General features: G+C 44.2%; 2 protein-coding genes across 3 annotated transcripts in view; one reads left to right on the forward strand and one right to left on the reverse strand.

The window, feature by feature from the left end:
• Window positions 1-4218, forward strand: part of Stau1 (staufen double-stranded RNA binding protein 1) — a 43542-nt gene extending 39324 nt beyond the window's left edge. For both annotated transcript variants that reach the window (XM_042276842.2, XM_042276841.2), the window contains exons 8-12: window positions 284-359; window positions 530-849; window positions 1347-1469; window positions 2108-2193; window positions 2882-4218. In XM_042276842.2, coding sequence (XP_042132776.1) covers window positions 284-359; window positions 530-849; window positions 1347-1469; window positions 2108-2193; window positions 2882-2897 — 621 coding nt within the window. In that variant the 3' untranslated portion in view covers window positions 2898-4218. The remainder of the gene's footprint in view (window positions 1-283; window positions 360-529; window positions 850-1346; window positions 1470-2107; window positions 2194-2881) is intronic.
• A 3850-nt stretch (window positions 4219-8068) lies between these two features.
• Window positions 8069-15588, reverse strand: part of Cse1l (chromosome segregation 1 like) — a 48558-nt gene continuing 41038 nt past the window's right edge. Inside the window, exons 18-25 of the mRNA XM_006993531.4 lie at window positions 14707-14857; window positions 14379-14587; window positions 13738-13835; window positions 13558-13643; window positions 13110-13191; window positions 11465-11611; window positions 9875-10106; window positions 8069-8667 (exon numbers count right to left, since the gene is read on the reverse strand). Of these exons, the coding sequence (XP_006993593.1) occupies window positions 8578-8667; window positions 9875-10106; window positions 11465-11611; window positions 13110-13191; window positions 13558-13643; window positions 13738-13835; window positions 14379-14587; window positions 14707-14857 (1095 nt within the window). The 3' untranslated portion in view covers window positions 8069-8577. The remainder of the gene's footprint in view (window positions 8668-9874; window positions 10107-11464; window positions 11612-13109; window positions 13192-13557; window positions 13644-13737; window positions 13836-14378; window positions 14588-14706; window positions 14858-15588) is intronic.

The raw sequence follows: 15588 nt of genomic DNA on the forward strand, positions 1-15588 counted from the left end.
CACTAGATGCCTCAGCTTCTCTGTGGACGTACCGTTTCTGGGTGTTCTAGGTAATGTAAGGCACACACACCTTTTAGCACCAGTGCAGACTCTGCTTGCCCACTGGGCTGAGCACTTTCATTCAAGACAGCATCTTCTGGTCCTCAGCACAGAGCCAGCTCTGCGTTCATGATCTGCTCTATCTATGTAAATGCCATGAGAGCTTGTGTGGTGGGGGTCATGAGAGACTGTGCACACAGACCCCAGTGCTTGTCCATGCTCACTGCCATTTTTCTTTCTTAAGACCCCAGTAAAGAAACCAGGAGACGGAAGGAAAGTAACATTTTTTGAACCTAGCCCTGGGGATGAAAATGGAACTAGTAAGTGCGACCCTCTTGATCCAGGGTGGTTTGGGTTTGCATGGCTTTTGTGTGACAAAGCACAGTAGCACTGCCTTCCTGAGCTTGTAAGTGCTGGGGGGGTGGGGAGAGTGGTACTGTAGCTTCTTGGGTGGTTGGGGTAGCTGTGGTGACCTCTCTGTCCCTTACAGGTAATAAAGATGAGGAGTTCAGGATGCCTTATCTTAGCCATCAGCAGCTGCCAGCTGGAATCCTCCCCATGGTGCCAGAGGTCGCCCAGGCTGTCGGGGTTAGTCAAGGACACCACACCAAAGATTTCTCCAGGGCAGCTCCGAATCCTGCCAAGGCCACGGTAACTGCCATGATAGCTCGCGAGTTGTTGTACGGGGGCACCTCGCCCACAGCCGAGACCATTTTAAAGAGTAACATCTCTTCAGGCCACGTACCCCATGGACCTCGAACAAGACCCTCTGAGCAGCTGTACTACCTTTCCAGAGCCCAGGGATTCCAGGTAACTGTGCCTTTGTGTGGAATCTCTGGGTCTCAGAGAAGGACCTTTCCAGCATCTTCAAGTTAGATTTTTCCTGCTTAGAATCACGTTTGTAGTTTATGCAAGACCCTGGGTTATGTCCCCAGCACTTACAGAAACCAGAACAAGTGAGGCCATGTCTAAGAGATTGGATGTCCAGTATGGATCTGAGCAGGAGCGGCAGGGACAGGTCTGGAGCGGGACGAGGTGGCTCATCATGTCAAGGGGCATTATTATCAACCTTTGTGTGGGATTGTTGGTAGAAAGAGAACCAACTCCAGCAAGTTGTCGTCCTTTTACTTCCACATACATGGTATGCCATGTGCTCACCACACCCGAGGGGGGTGTGGAGAAGAAGTGTGACAGGTCTGTAGGGAAAGAAGACACTTTTCCTTAGGAAGCAGCATTTAAAACCTAAGCAGGCACCTGGAGGATTCTGGGCTGGGGCCCACATGACAGGGTGCTTTTTTCCTCCTTAGGTTGAATACAAAGACTTCCCTAAGAATAACAAGAACGAGTGTGTGTCTCTCATCAACTGCTCCTCGCAGCCACCCCTTGTCAGCCACGGCATTGGCAAGGATGTGGAGTCCTGTCATGATATGGTACGTGGGCCCCAGGGCTGCTGAGAAGCTGCTGCATTCCCTTTTCAGGTTGTTAGTGCTCTCGTGAGGGACACTGTTCTCCTGTAACCTGTGAACAGGTCTAAACTCTTCACTTCAGTCTCTATTCTGGCAGCTGTAGAAAGCCCTCTTTGGGGGAGAGTGGGGGGAGGACTCTGTTCAGATAACGTTAAACCCTAAAAGAGGATTCTGCTCATATGAGTTTGTCACTTAATGGAACATAATGCTGCATAGAGCTGATGCCTCTGATTTAGAGGGAAACACAGGAGTTTTTTGTTGAGAACAGGGTAGGTCACTATCAGGTGAAAAGCCAAAAGGAAATTATGTGGTACCCAAGGAAAGGTGCAGTTTGCTGCTGAGTGGTGGTGGCACATGCTTTTAGTCACAGCACTTGGAGGAAGATCTTTGTGAGTTCGAAGTCAGACTGGTTTATAGAGCGAGTTCCAGGACAGCCAGAGCTAGAGAGAAACCCTGTCTTGGTGGTTGGGGATGGGGGTAGGGGTTCAAACACTTTATTGAGGAAAAAAAGTCTTAAGAAGTTGCTTCCCATTTGCAGATGTCCCTTTCCACGCGGGTCCAGTCTGTTCTTTGTGGTGTGACTTTTCCTTCCACCCTTCTAGGCTGCACTGAACATTTTAAAGTTGCTGTCTGAGTTGGACCAACAGAGCACAGAGATGCCAAGAACAGGAAATGGACCAGTGTCAGCGTGAGTGAGCACATACAGAAGGGAGTGTCTGTGGGTGTCCATGTCCAGGAAGTGCCACAGCATTGTTGGTTGACTCTGGGGAAGCATTTGCCTGAACTGCAGCCTGGCTTTAACCCCTGAAGGGCCCCATGTTTTCTAGGCAGTACCCCCCTTGATCTAGCCTTGAGAATGAGTAAAACATTCACATGATTTTAATGGTGCGTGGTGATACATCTTGGCCTCATCAGTCCCCTCTCCAAGAGTCACATCTTACTAGTCTTAACGTTTATTTTCATGTGCATTGGTATTTTACCTGCATAGGCCAGAAAAGGGTGTTGGAGTTACAGGTGGTTGAGCTGCCATGTGGGTGCTAGGAACTGAACCCAGGTCTGGAACAGGCGTACTCTTGACCACTGAAGGAAGTCCAGCCTGTGTGCTTATGGAAATAACCCTTTCCTTGAGACATTTTTCTTTATTGCAGTGCTGGGGGCTAACCCCAGAGCCCTTGGTCATGTCAGGCAAGTGGTCTGCCACTGAGCTGTGTCCCCGGCCCGCTATCATTTCCTTTCCTCTTCAAACCAAAATCCCCGTCCTTTCTCCAGTTAGTATCAGTTCCCACAAATGGGGCCCTGTGTTTACAAGCTGCATTTAGTTAGCGTTAGCTCTCATTTCAACATTCCTGCCATTGTCATTTTTTTCTTCCTTAAAGGTGTGGGAGGTGCTGAACCTTTTCTGGCCACAAACCATTATAAATCCCAACATATATACTGAAAATACTGAGAACTGCTTTGAAAATTTGGAATTTCTGATAACTCCAGTGGGCTGAGACATGGTGGATAAGAATGTGGAAGCTGTAGCAAAGAAGACAAGAAACTCCAGGTGATGGATGCCCTTGGTTGTGCTGGGCTGCTAAGTGACAGTGCTGTGCTCTGCCACCATCACGAGAGACCAGCCCCATCACCTCCAATTTTTCTATCGTGATAACAGAGAAACATGGCGAATTCTCATGCTGGCTCACTCAGATACTTTGGGACAACCCTGGACAGCCACGCCGGAGAAGCCTAAGAGTGGCCCCGGAGCTGTAAACACCAGAGAAAAGCCAGTGCTTCCTACCCCACCTACCTGACTCGGTGTGCTCAGCCTGCCCCACATAGTACCCACCCGCCATAACCACTGCTTTCTCTTCAACAGTGATGCTGTTGGTTCCATTATTTCCTTTGGTTGACATGACACTATGTAGTTTTCAGTTCAGTTTCTCAGTTGCATCTACTTATCTAGCAGTTTAGAAACTTGTCCAAGACTGATGCCATATGATGACTGATAACCGGCAAAGATCACAGCTGTTTGGTGATATGTCTGTGCCTCTGGCTTGGCTAGACAGTTCTAGACTTACCAGAATCCTTGACACCCTTCCCTTGGTATAAATTGGACAGCTTAGGAAATTTAAACTTTAGATGATCAAAAGATTTGGTCCTTTTTATTTTATTTTTAAGCAGCAGACTTAAAAATGAGCCCCAAAGCCTGGACCTTTAAAGATTACAGAAATTGTCACTAGGTGTGTCTGTTGAAGAGGTAGCTTTCTACCACACTACAGGACATTACTTGTGGGCCCAGGCGCCTGCAGGCTGGTGTCCCTGGAGTGCCTAATGCAGTCAATCCCAGCCTCTGTGGAGGGGAAAGGTGACAGGTTTCCTGTTGCTGTGCTGGTGTGCACAGATGCAGGAAGGTTGGCTGGCCCTGGTGGAAAGCATTGCAGCCTTGAGTGCAGCACTGCTTCCATTTTGGTACAGCTGGAACTTTTTCACTCATGGAATGTAAGTAAACTAAGTCTTTGTCAACAATAAATGGTAATACTAAATTTTTTTTTTTTTTTTTTTGGTTAATTTATTTTTAAATACCACTACTTCTAGATCAATCCCCTTCTGGTTCATTACCCACCCACCCCCAAAAATGTTTGTAATGCTTGTGATTCTGTCTGGGCAAAACTCTGAAGATCTAAAAATCTCTTTATATTAAAATATTGGTCAATAAACAGCTACTAAGAAAGTCTTTTCTAACTGAGCAGTAACTGAAGAAGTGGTGACAGGAGGGAAGGGATGCGGCAGCTTGGGGAGCCGTGCGGACAGTGGCTTAAAATCCACTTTTATCTATGTGTGGTGTTGGAGACAGCGCTTCTCTGTGCAATGGCCTTAGTTGGCTGTCCTGCACCCGAGAGATCCGCTTGCCTCTGCTTCTGCCTCCTGAGTGATGGGATTAAAGTTGTGCACCACCATGCTGACAGGGAATTCACTTTTAAAGACTGCATGTATGCTTGGCTGTGGAATGTATGCAAAATGTAATTCAACATGATCGGTTGAGACATTTTATCTAAAAAACAAAAAAGGGCACTCAGACTTAGTAGTCAAACTCAAATATTTTCACTAGCTGCAGACCAAATACATGAGCATGTGGAGGTGACTGATTCAAACTAACATGGCTTACTTGAACATAGGTAGGTACCTTGCCAACCAAAGAAAATGGCTACCCCACTGAAGAAAATCTAGGCCTTCCCCAGTAACCAGTATAGATCCTCAGGGAGGGCTGGGTGGAACCCTCTGAGCCCTTCCTCCTCAACATGGATGTAGCTGGAGTAGAGAGCACTTGAGCATGCCTGCCCCTGCTGCAGCGTTCTGAGCCCTCTCATGCCCCCCCCCCCACCCCGTGTTTCCATTAGTATTTTAATGTCACACAAACTAAACATACACTTTGACCCACGGATGTGTTTCATGGTTCCTGAAAAGCTAGAGAGCACTAGAGATTACAATTTTTAAGACACACACACACACACACACACACACACACACCAAAAAAAAAGAGCTAAAGGACTCCAAGGAATGCTGGCTACACATGGCCCCTTTATACCCACTTTGCCTCTTTAGGCTAGGGATAGTTTTATCTCCCTGTCCCTGCATGTTTTATTGTCCTATAATAGCTGATTCACTGAACTGCCTCTGTGACACCTTTAATCTGGTCCTTATTGTTGATACTTAAAACTCAACATGCTCAGCTATTCTTAAAGAAAAGGGGGGAAAGAATCAGATCAAATGCCAATTGACAAGTAAATTTGAATATTGTCATATATTTCCTAAATGTTATACGAAAGAACAAACTAATTGATTATTGCCACAGTCAACCACAGCTATGCTTGGGTAAGTAATGTTAAGGTTGGCAGTGGTGTGCGCCTTTAATCTTACCAGCGCTCTGGGTGCAGAGGCAGGTGGAGTTCTATGAGTTTGATGCCAGCCTGATTATACAGTGAGTTCCAGGACAGTTAAGGGCTACTCTGTCTTGAAAACAAAGCCAAAAAACAACAAAGAAACCTCATTATTTTTGAGGCAGGGTCTTGCTATATATCTAGCTGGCCTTGGACCACCTGGTGATTCTCCTCTCTCCTCTAGAGTCCTGGAATGATAGATATGCCCGGCAAGATGAAACAGGCTAAATCCTTATTTTCATAGCAGAAGTTAACAGACTGCTCCCAAGATGGCACAGTTGATACAGGTGCTTGCTACCAAGTCCACAAGCTGTCTTCTGACCTCCACATAGATGCCACCACGCATGCCCCCTACCCACAGATGTAAATAAAAAGGGGAAGAATGTAGCGGTGAGGGAGATGCAAAGGTGGAAATGTTCACAGAATGTGGAGAGATGAGAAGAACTTGATAAAAACTTCACACATGGAAATGATCTGCGCATGTGCCAAGCTGATTATCCCTAACGTATAAATACACGCATTTTCCTTTACCAAAATGGCAACAAAGCAGCTGGGAGTGTTAGCCAGGTTCTCTGCTTCCAGAGCTCTGTGTGCATTAGCTCTTTTTAACCTGACAGTGAATAGATCACAGGAAAGCACAAACATCAAGAGGCCAAACAAGTAACCTGCAGCTACAGCTGAGAACCAGTGCAGACTTAACTCAAACCACCCTACCGTTTATCTGTGTTCCCCACCCCCTGCCATCTAAGGATGGAAGCCAGGGAGGGCCTTGTGCAGGCTAGCTAAGTGCTCTGCCACTGAGCTACACCCCTAAGCCCTGCCTACCATTTCCTTACAATATCTTGAAAAACCAGATTTAAAAATTGTATGGGAGAAGGACATAACAGAATCCTGTCAAAAACAAAACACGATTTAAGCGGGTGAATGAGACGGCTTAGTGCAGTGGTTCTCAGCCGTCCTAATACAGTTCCTCATGTTGTGGGGACCTTAGCCATAAAATTGCTGCTGCTGCTGTTATGAACCAAACGCCGACATCTGATATGCGACCACTAAAGGGTTGAGAACCACTGGCCCAATGGGTTAAGGCACCTACAGCCAAGCCGCAGGACATGAGTTGATTCTGAGGACTCGGATATTAGGAGAGAATACACAAGTGCTAGAAATAAAATGCAGTAAGCATACCAAGTGGACAGGGTACCATGGGTAGAAGCACTTGCTGTGCAGACTTGGGACATGAGTCTGATGGCTGGGTCTGGCATGAAATGTGGGTGGCACAGTCCTAAGCTGTCTTCTGACCTCCACAGGAGCTCCAAGGACAGCATGCAAACACGTAAAACGAGAAAAAAAAAAAAAAAAAAAAACTAGACAAGGTAGCTGAGGTAGCTGATAACTAAGAGTCAAGCAAACCAGCATCACCCTGTTACCAACAACCCGGAAACACACTTGCTGTGCTTACAAAGACCAACTGAGGAAGGAGAAATGGATGTTTATCAGTTGTTACACATCACCGCGTCAGCTGTACAGTCCGCTCCGTACCACCCAGAGCAGCTGCACATTACAGGACTCAGGTCCAGTGTCCTCTTCCTACCTTCCTGTCATTTTACAATTCTTTTTACAAGTTTATGCCGAAAATACTCAGGAGGCAGAGGCAGATGTCCTGTGATCAGGACAGCCAGAGACCACGTCTCAAAAGACAAGATGTTCATGTCTAAATACGAAAAGTTCATGTTTCCATTGCTATTTAAAGAGTAACAGCAGCAGCAATGGAACCTAAAACACATAAGGTGGGAGCTAGAGAGAAGGCTCAGTGGTTGGACTGGGGGCTGCCCTTTCAGAGGATCGGGGTTTGGTTCCCAGCACCCAAACCACAATGCTCTCAGGCTGCTATTCCAACTCCTGGAGATCTGACAGCCTCTTCTGGCCTCATCAGGCACCCGCACATATATATACATTGTTATACATTAATTCACAAAGGGGTGCACACACAAAAAGATGGTAGAAAAACTTAAAATTGTTTGAAACCTACCAGGAAATGTAACAAAACATGTATAGGGGGGAAAAAAAGGTATACACGGGTGGTATGGTTCAGCATGACCAAACACTTCCCAAACTGGAAAAATCTGAGTTCAATCCACAGAAGCCGCATGGAGAAAACCGACATGGGCATACAAAAGAAACAACAAATGCAAAATAAATCATTTTCTAAAAGCCATCTATAGTGTCTATGGAAAGAAAGGAGAGAGAGAGAGAGAGAGAGAGAGAGAGAGAGAGAGAGAGAGAGAGAGAGAAAGAGTTGCTTAGCCTGTGTCCACAGGAAATCCCAAGTTAAGTACAACAAATGGACAGTCCCCTGTAGCTGGAACCACAGGTGGCCACTCTAATCCTACACTGCCCCACAGGCTTCACTCACTAACCCAGCCTATGATACCAGACAGCCTTTCTCTCACAGTGACTAATAAGCTCTTGTAGACAAGCCCCAAATTTGTATGAATAGCTGCTTTGCCTATGTCAAAAAAGCAAAAAGCCTCCACCAATCTGAGTTTAAATGATTAAAAAATTAGGAATTTTATGGAGTCTGGAGGGGAAACTAGAAAGGTTTGAAGAAATAACTTTTCATCAAGCACCAAAATCCTGGCCTGAAGATGCTCTTCGACACACACTGTGGGTTTTTATTGCTGATTACAGACTTCAACTACAAAATGTGCACTGCTTGGCAAGTTGACAAGTGATTCTTTACTTGTTCACATTTCCAATAAAAGCTTAAAGAAACAGACAACAGTACAAAGGACGAGAGAAATACGAGCTTCAAAACAAAGGGCTTAGAAACAGAATTCAGTGTCCACAGTCAAGGTCTGCCAAAAATTTGAAATAATTCAAACTGTGCAAATGCTCAACATAGACCATGGCCATACATGGCATTGTAAATACTTGTCCCATGAAGCCACAAACCAGACAATTTACCAGTTGATGATCAACACAAATGACCTCATTTGCTTATAGTAGTAGTATTTACTATCCTCTGGAAGATGGAGTTTGTAACAAATTCAATTGAGGTTGAAAATCTGCATGTAATGTTTCAGCAGAGCTGTGTTCAGGAGTCCACATGGTTCCTAAGAAACCATCCTGGACCCATGGGGTCAGGAAGCAGCAATTCACAATAGGGTCACGCTGGCTGCTTGCAGGTAGCCTTGAAGGTATTGCAATGCTTCTGCATTAAGGCTGGTGCTCACCATTGAGGGAACCTACAGAAGGAAAGCACAGGAGTTGGAGGCTCTGTGTGCACACACAAACTAGGGCCTGAATGGATACTGTCACCATGGGGGAAGGGGCAGTCAGTCTGTCCCTGGCCCCAGGAGGTTGTAATAACTCAACTGATTTCATACCTTCAAAATGGGTAGATTTAGGGCAGGTGAGAAAAGGTACTTGTGTGGGTACAGGTACCTGCCACCAAGCATAACTACCTAAGTTTGATCCCCAGGACTCACCCAATGGAAAGAGAAAACTGACAAGTAGTCCTGTGACCTCTACAAATGTCTCAAAAAAGTAAGGTAGATGGTCTCTGAAAAATCCAAGGATGCCCTCTGACACACAAGGTAGATTCATAAAGAATTACTGTTGGGGTGCTATGGTAGATTAAAAGTTTTTTTGTTGTTTGTTTAAACAGGGTCTCTCTGTAACAGCTCTTGATGTCCTGAAACCTGCTTTGCAGACAGGCTGGCCTTGAACTCACAGAGATCCTCTTGCCTCTGTCTCCCAAGTTCTGGGAGTAAAGGCGGGTGCCAACGTTGCCTGACGAAAAAAGGTTTTCATGCTCTTCTAGCTTGTTACATATTGCAGGTTAGCCTCAAACTCACAGCTACCCACCCATCTAAGTAAGCTGGGATTACAAGGATACACCTACTACCCATGTTTGCCAAGAGAAATTTTTATTGGTGAGCAAAGACTAATTAAGGGCTTATGTGTACTTATTCTAAAACTTGCTAGAGTGAAAAATTAAAACAAGTAATTGATAAAATGTTGGTAATTATTTTAGCTGGCTAAAACCAAGGTTTGTCATGCTGTTTCTGTGTGAAAAATAAAAACCATCATCTAGTACAAAAACTCTGAAAGACTACCTAAATGCAATTAAAAGGCCAGTATTGGATTGAATCCATGACTCATTACTTAATTTTTGAGTATGTTACAGGCTCTCTCTCTCTGTCTCTCTCTCTCTCTGTGTCTCGCTCTTTTTTAGACAGGGTTTTCTGTCTTGGAACTAGATCTGTACACCTCTGCCTCCCGAGTGCTGGAACTAAGGGTGTGAGCTACCATGCACAGCATGTTCCAGTGTTTAAAGCTCATCCTTTAGCTTTCCCTAGAATCCCACTGAAAACAGGTGTAACAACTGCTGATCTCCTGACCGTCCAATCTCACCTCCATGAACCAGAGTCCATGATGGCAGACACTTACCCTTCCCGGACAGGCAGTAGACAGTTTGTGAAGTGACTGTGCCAGATGGATTTTGGGGTTGTTCACCATCTGACCTACGGGGTCATGTTCTTTTTTACCAGCAAACGCTAGCTGTGAGAAGGCAGTCTGGTATCCTGGTGTATCTTCTATGTCAATAAAATGCTCTTCATCAGGAATGGTGTCATCTTCAGGTAACTCAAAAAGGCCAATGAGAGACTGCAACAAAGGAGTCCTGGATTGGAAAAGGAGAGAAAAACACGGGAACTTATTTTTAAGAGTCCAACAGGGTTCGGTGGCTTATTCCCAAAATCCCAGAATTCAGGAGATTGAGGCATGAAGACTGCTGTGGTTTCCAGACCAGCCTATGCTACATAATAACAATCTGTCCCAAAATGCAATGGCTAGGAAGATACATTTTTGGAGAAAATGCTTGTTACACAAGGGTGAGAAATGGAGTCCGATTTCTAGAATTCTTATAAAAGACAGGCTGGCATGGCAGCCTTGCTGGTATCAGCAAGCTTTGGGTTCAGCAAGAGACCAAGCCTCAAGAAATCAAGTGTGACTAAGGAAGACCCCAGAGGTCAACTCTGGATGTTGTGCAAATGAACCCAGATAGGTATATGTTCATACACACAGGAACATGCATACAATACAAAGACAAAACCAAACAGAAAACTCCTAAGAAACATAAACTACGTATAGCGGTGCAAGCCTATAATCGCAACTGGATCGCCCTGAAGGAAGAAGCAGGAGTCTGTATCATAGACTCAGAGATCCTTTAGACTCTCCTTGGGTCTACAAAAATCATCTCCCTTCAAATTAACAATCAAGGCTGCTGGCTAGGGTTGGAGAGATAGCTTATAGGTTAAGAGCACCAGCTGCTCTTCCAGAAGTCCTGAGTTCAATTCCCAGCACCCACACAGTGGCTCTCAACCATCTATAATGGATATGTTGTGCTCTTCTGTCATGCAGCCACATATGTCAATACAGCACTCGAATACATAATTAAATAAATCTTAGAAGTAAGAATAAAGGCCAGAGCCAGGAGGTGTTGGTACATGTACTAAGACAGCCTGGTGTATACAGTGACTTCCAGGTCAGGCAGCCCTGTCCCAAAACCAAATAAAACGAAACAAAGGAAGGATCAAAACCAGGGGGAATGGAGAGATGTCTCAGTGGTTAAGAGCACTGGTTGCTTGACCAGAGGTCCTAAGTTCAATTCACAGCAACCACATGGTAGCTCAAACCAAATCTGATGCCCTCTTCTGGCATAAAGATGTACATGCAGATAGAGCACTCATGTACATAAAATAAATACATCTTAAGGGGGAAAAAATCAAAACCAAATCTACCACTAGCACTAATAGTCTGAGGTAGGAGAATTGCTTGGACTGCAGTATGAGACCATGATGGAAACCGACCAATGAACTCAGAAAGGTCTACACGTCGTGCTAAAACTGACCAGTGCTAGTGGAGCATCCAGTATCAGAGCACAATTGTCTTGTTGGCACGACCCTCCAAGAGTAAGCTGGTCAATTCTGCAGCCGTAGAGGAGGAAACACTTGCCCATACTCAGAAGGGAGTACTCACCATAGCTTGGTATACTCAGTGTCCATCATGGGTGGACATTCGGTGAGTAATTTGGTTATACCAACTGCACAGATTTTTTTCTCCACATTTCCAGATACCTTCTGAATTTCTGGAATAATGATTTTTTCCAAAACCATTCCAAACATTCTATTAATAAAGGCAAAACAAATAGACTCAATAAAGGCAAGCATACTTAGTGAACTAATTAGATGGTATTTCTACTCAGTGATTCTGTATGAATGAAATAAAGTACTATTGTCTCAACTGGCTGTATCTTGGTTAGACACTGCTAGGTTACTATCAGCCTTCTCTTTTTTTTTTTTTTTTTTTTTTTGTTTTTTTGAGACAGGGTTTCTCTGTGTAGCTTTGCGCCTTTCCTGGAACTCACTTGGTAGCCCAGGCTGGACTTGAACTCACAGAGATCCGCCTGGCTCTGCCTCCCGAGTGCTGGGATTAAAGGCGTGCGCCACCACCGCCCGGCTATCAGCCTTCTCTTAAGCAAAACCATTGCAGCTTTTTTGGGGCAGGGCAGTTGGGAAGAATTGTATGCTTAAAATGTTACTCAAAAATTGTCAAAAAATTTTTTGAAAAAGTTGCTCAATAAATTTTTGAAAAATTAAAAACCTAGCTAAGATACAAAGACCAGAGCACCCAGCACTGGCAGGATCAGTGTGCCATTTCTGGATTAGAAGCCTCCACCTTTATTTGACTGAACATCTGTGAGCACATCAATCCTAACAGTGCATTTGACAGTCCTTGAATATGAGTTCTTGACAACACCCTGGAAGTAAAACTTCTCACATTCTATATGATACAAAGTCCTTATTCTTTATGTCTCCAAGTCTAAGTACAGAAAGTGGATCAAAAGTGGGGCTTTGCTGCCCTGCACCAAGAAGACAGGTTTTACCCACTGTGAAGAGGTGCTAAGGAGCCCCACATAAGCTTCAGATAGCCCCACAATCCCTACTACTAGAAATTGTTTTCTTGTACCACTTTCCAAGACAATTGACTTTTAAAGTCAATCTGTACTGTTCTGGGATATTTTCTCACATGATTTTCCCCTTACCAGCTGTCCTCTGTTAACCTCCCACTGCCCTAAAGGTCACACTACTAAAGGTAGTATTCTCTGCACAATTACCATGGAAGTCAGAACAAGCTCCACCAACTGCAAGGCTCTCTCACTACCGTCAGGCTGCTGCTGCCCTTGCACAGTGCAGCCAACCAGCTACTCTTCTTTGTTTTTGTTTTTTGGTTTCTCAAGACAAGGTTTCTCTATAGCTTTGGAGTCTATCCTGGAACTCACTCTGGCCTTGAACTCATAGATAGCCACCTGTTTCTTGCTCCCAAGTTCTAGAATTAAAGGTGTGCACCACCATTGCCCAGCCGACCTATTTTTTCTGAGAGTCTTTTTGTAGACACTTGATCTGCGTGGAGAATGCCAGAAGACAGAGACTTTGGAAATGAGGACATGATCAACTTTTCTATGTGCAGGAATGCTTCCAAACCAGAACAACAAAGCCACCAACACACACACACACACACACACACACACACACACACGCACGCACGCACGCACGCACGCACGCACGCACACGTCTATACTAAAGAGGTCACATAGTTTTCTTCTTACAAAGTCACAACTTACTTTGGTTGTATGCCATCAAATATCTCTTGTAATGCTAACGCCCCATACTTAATGCAATATAAATTAATAAACACTAAGAAACCTGTGGAAAGAACACAGAGTATTAATAGTGAACTTCACTGAAATTTGAAGAATTTTTCTTAAAATCTGCCAGGGGAATCTATGTATCAGTTCACCACTTGCCTCACAAGACACCCCAAAGTGGTCTCCTTGTCTGTATCACAGTTTTACACATTTCCACATTAATATTTCTACTGAAAAGTGTTTCTCTCCCTAAACTTACACAAACAACTTTGGAACACAATACATTTCAAACTATGCTAGTATTTGGAGTACACACATTTTTTTCAGATATTTTACTTTAAACATTTTTGACTGATCAAAGACTTGCTCACCACCACAGTCTTAAAATACTTAGTCTCAAAGCATTTCCAAATGATGTGCTTACTCTTGATAAACTTGGTTGTCTTGGAGTTCTGCAGTCTCTGGAACAGTAGAATGAAGATCTGCTTTCTATACTGGTCAACTGACTCACTAAAGAACCGAAGAGAAGCACACATATCAACTTAGTCTTTTATGAGCATTTAACATAATCTTTGCTTCAAAGCAGAGGGTTAATGTGACTCACGGAGGCATGTGCTCTATTATGCTGTTAAGAAGATAGAAGCCTTGGTGATCGTTTGCTTTGGATGCAATTAGCTTCTGGAAGACACCAAGTAACCCAGGCTGCAAAAAAGCAGATCAAACAATGAGCACTCAAAGAGGCACAGATCAACTGCCATATAGCTTCAACAGGCTGCTATCCGGGAAAGTGGCCACTACTGAACAACGTAACCAGCCTTACTCTCTTGTTCTTACTGGTAGATTGAGAATCATGTAGCATAGGCTACATGGAGCCAAGGATGGCTTTGATCTTTTAATTCTCCTGTATCCATCTCCCCAAAGCTGGGATTACAACTGTGTGCAACCATGCCCAGTCTTTTCTAGCTCTTATTTTTGAACTGTAAAAGGGGTACAGATGACGTGCCCTCTTACCATAATAAGCCATTGAAGTTATTTCTTTGAAATTAAATTATTGGCTCTTATTTTTTCACTACAGACATAATAACCAAATAATATCTGGTATCAATAAAGAATATATTACCATTCCTATTAATCACATCTCTTTTAATTGAATTTAATGATTTTAAGGAAAAAGGTTAAAAAACCTGCCACCCCTTGTTTTTGAAAATGCTCAAGAATTCAAGCTGTTCAAAAATCCCGACTCACGATTTTGTCAGCCGCGGCACTTGCTATTGTACTTGAGCCTCGCTCTAGGAACGCCTGGAGCAGCCTCACTAGAGCAGGGATGTTTCCTGTTCTTTCCCAGAGCACTGGCTGGAGGAGGTGCGGAAACAAGGCCATATACGAAGACGGGATATCATTTTTGTGTGTTTCCAGAAGCAAAGACATCACTTGAAAGACATAGGGGATAAATTCTGTAGATGAAATCAAAAGAGAGCTGTTACTGGCAGCATTCAGGGCTTTGGTGTGTAGGGCAGGCAGCATTTACCCACCCACAGTCTCATCACATTAGGACAGACTTCGGCCAGCTTACCTTGCACATCATTCTGTAAGATTTCAGTGAACACTAGGAACAGAGCCTCCTCAAAATTCACAACAGCAGCAGGGTTAGCTTTGCAGGTTATTCTTATAGACAAGCATATTGCTTCAAACATGTAGTGATTAAAATGAGGTTTGCTGGGATTCTGAAACAATAAATCCAACAAAACACCATCTCAATAATCCAAGTGACTACATATATCAACTGGAGCAGAAGAAACCAGACCCTCCTAAAAAAACGGGTAAAAGACATGTTCACTCCTTTTAAAATAGCATCAATGCTAGGCATGATGGAATAACTTTTAATCCTAATACTAGGGAGGCTGAGACAGGCAGAACTCTCTGAGTTCTGGGCCAACCTGGTCTTCTACATAGCTAGTTCCAGGCAAGCCAGGGCTACATATTGAGACCCTATCTTAATAAAATAAAATTAAAAAGTGGGAAGGCTGGAGCTATGGCTCAGTGGTTGAGAACACTGGCTGCTCATATAGAGGACCTAGCTTTGTTCCCAGCACTCATGTGGTGGCTCACATCCACGTGTAAACTTCAGTTCTGGGGGATTTGAAACCCTCCTCCTCTGACTTTGGAGGGTACCAGGTAATCACACAGTGCAGACACACACATACAAACACTCATACACATAAAAACAAGTAAATCACCATTAAGAAAGAAAAAAAAAAATAGAACTAAACCAGTGCTTATTTGTTTTTTGCTTATTTATTTGGAAGTGGCAGTGCTAGGAATGAAACCCAGGGCTTCGCATGTTCTAGGGAAGTGCTCTACCACTTAGCTAGCTAGCTAGGTCCTCCACAGCTCCATCGGGATTAAGCAAGCTGCAGGCCCCAGGTTGGAGCTGGACTTGTCTTAAACCCATGTG

This window comes from Peromyscus maniculatus, chromosome 4 (assembly GCF_049852395.1).
Source record: "Peromyscus maniculatus bairdii isolate BWxNUB_F1_BW_parent chromosome 4, HU_Pman_BW_mat_3.1, whole genome shotgun sequence".
Classification (NCBI taxonomy): Eukaryota; Metazoa; Chordata; class Mammalia; order Rodentia; family Cricetidae; genus Peromyscus; species Peromyscus maniculatus.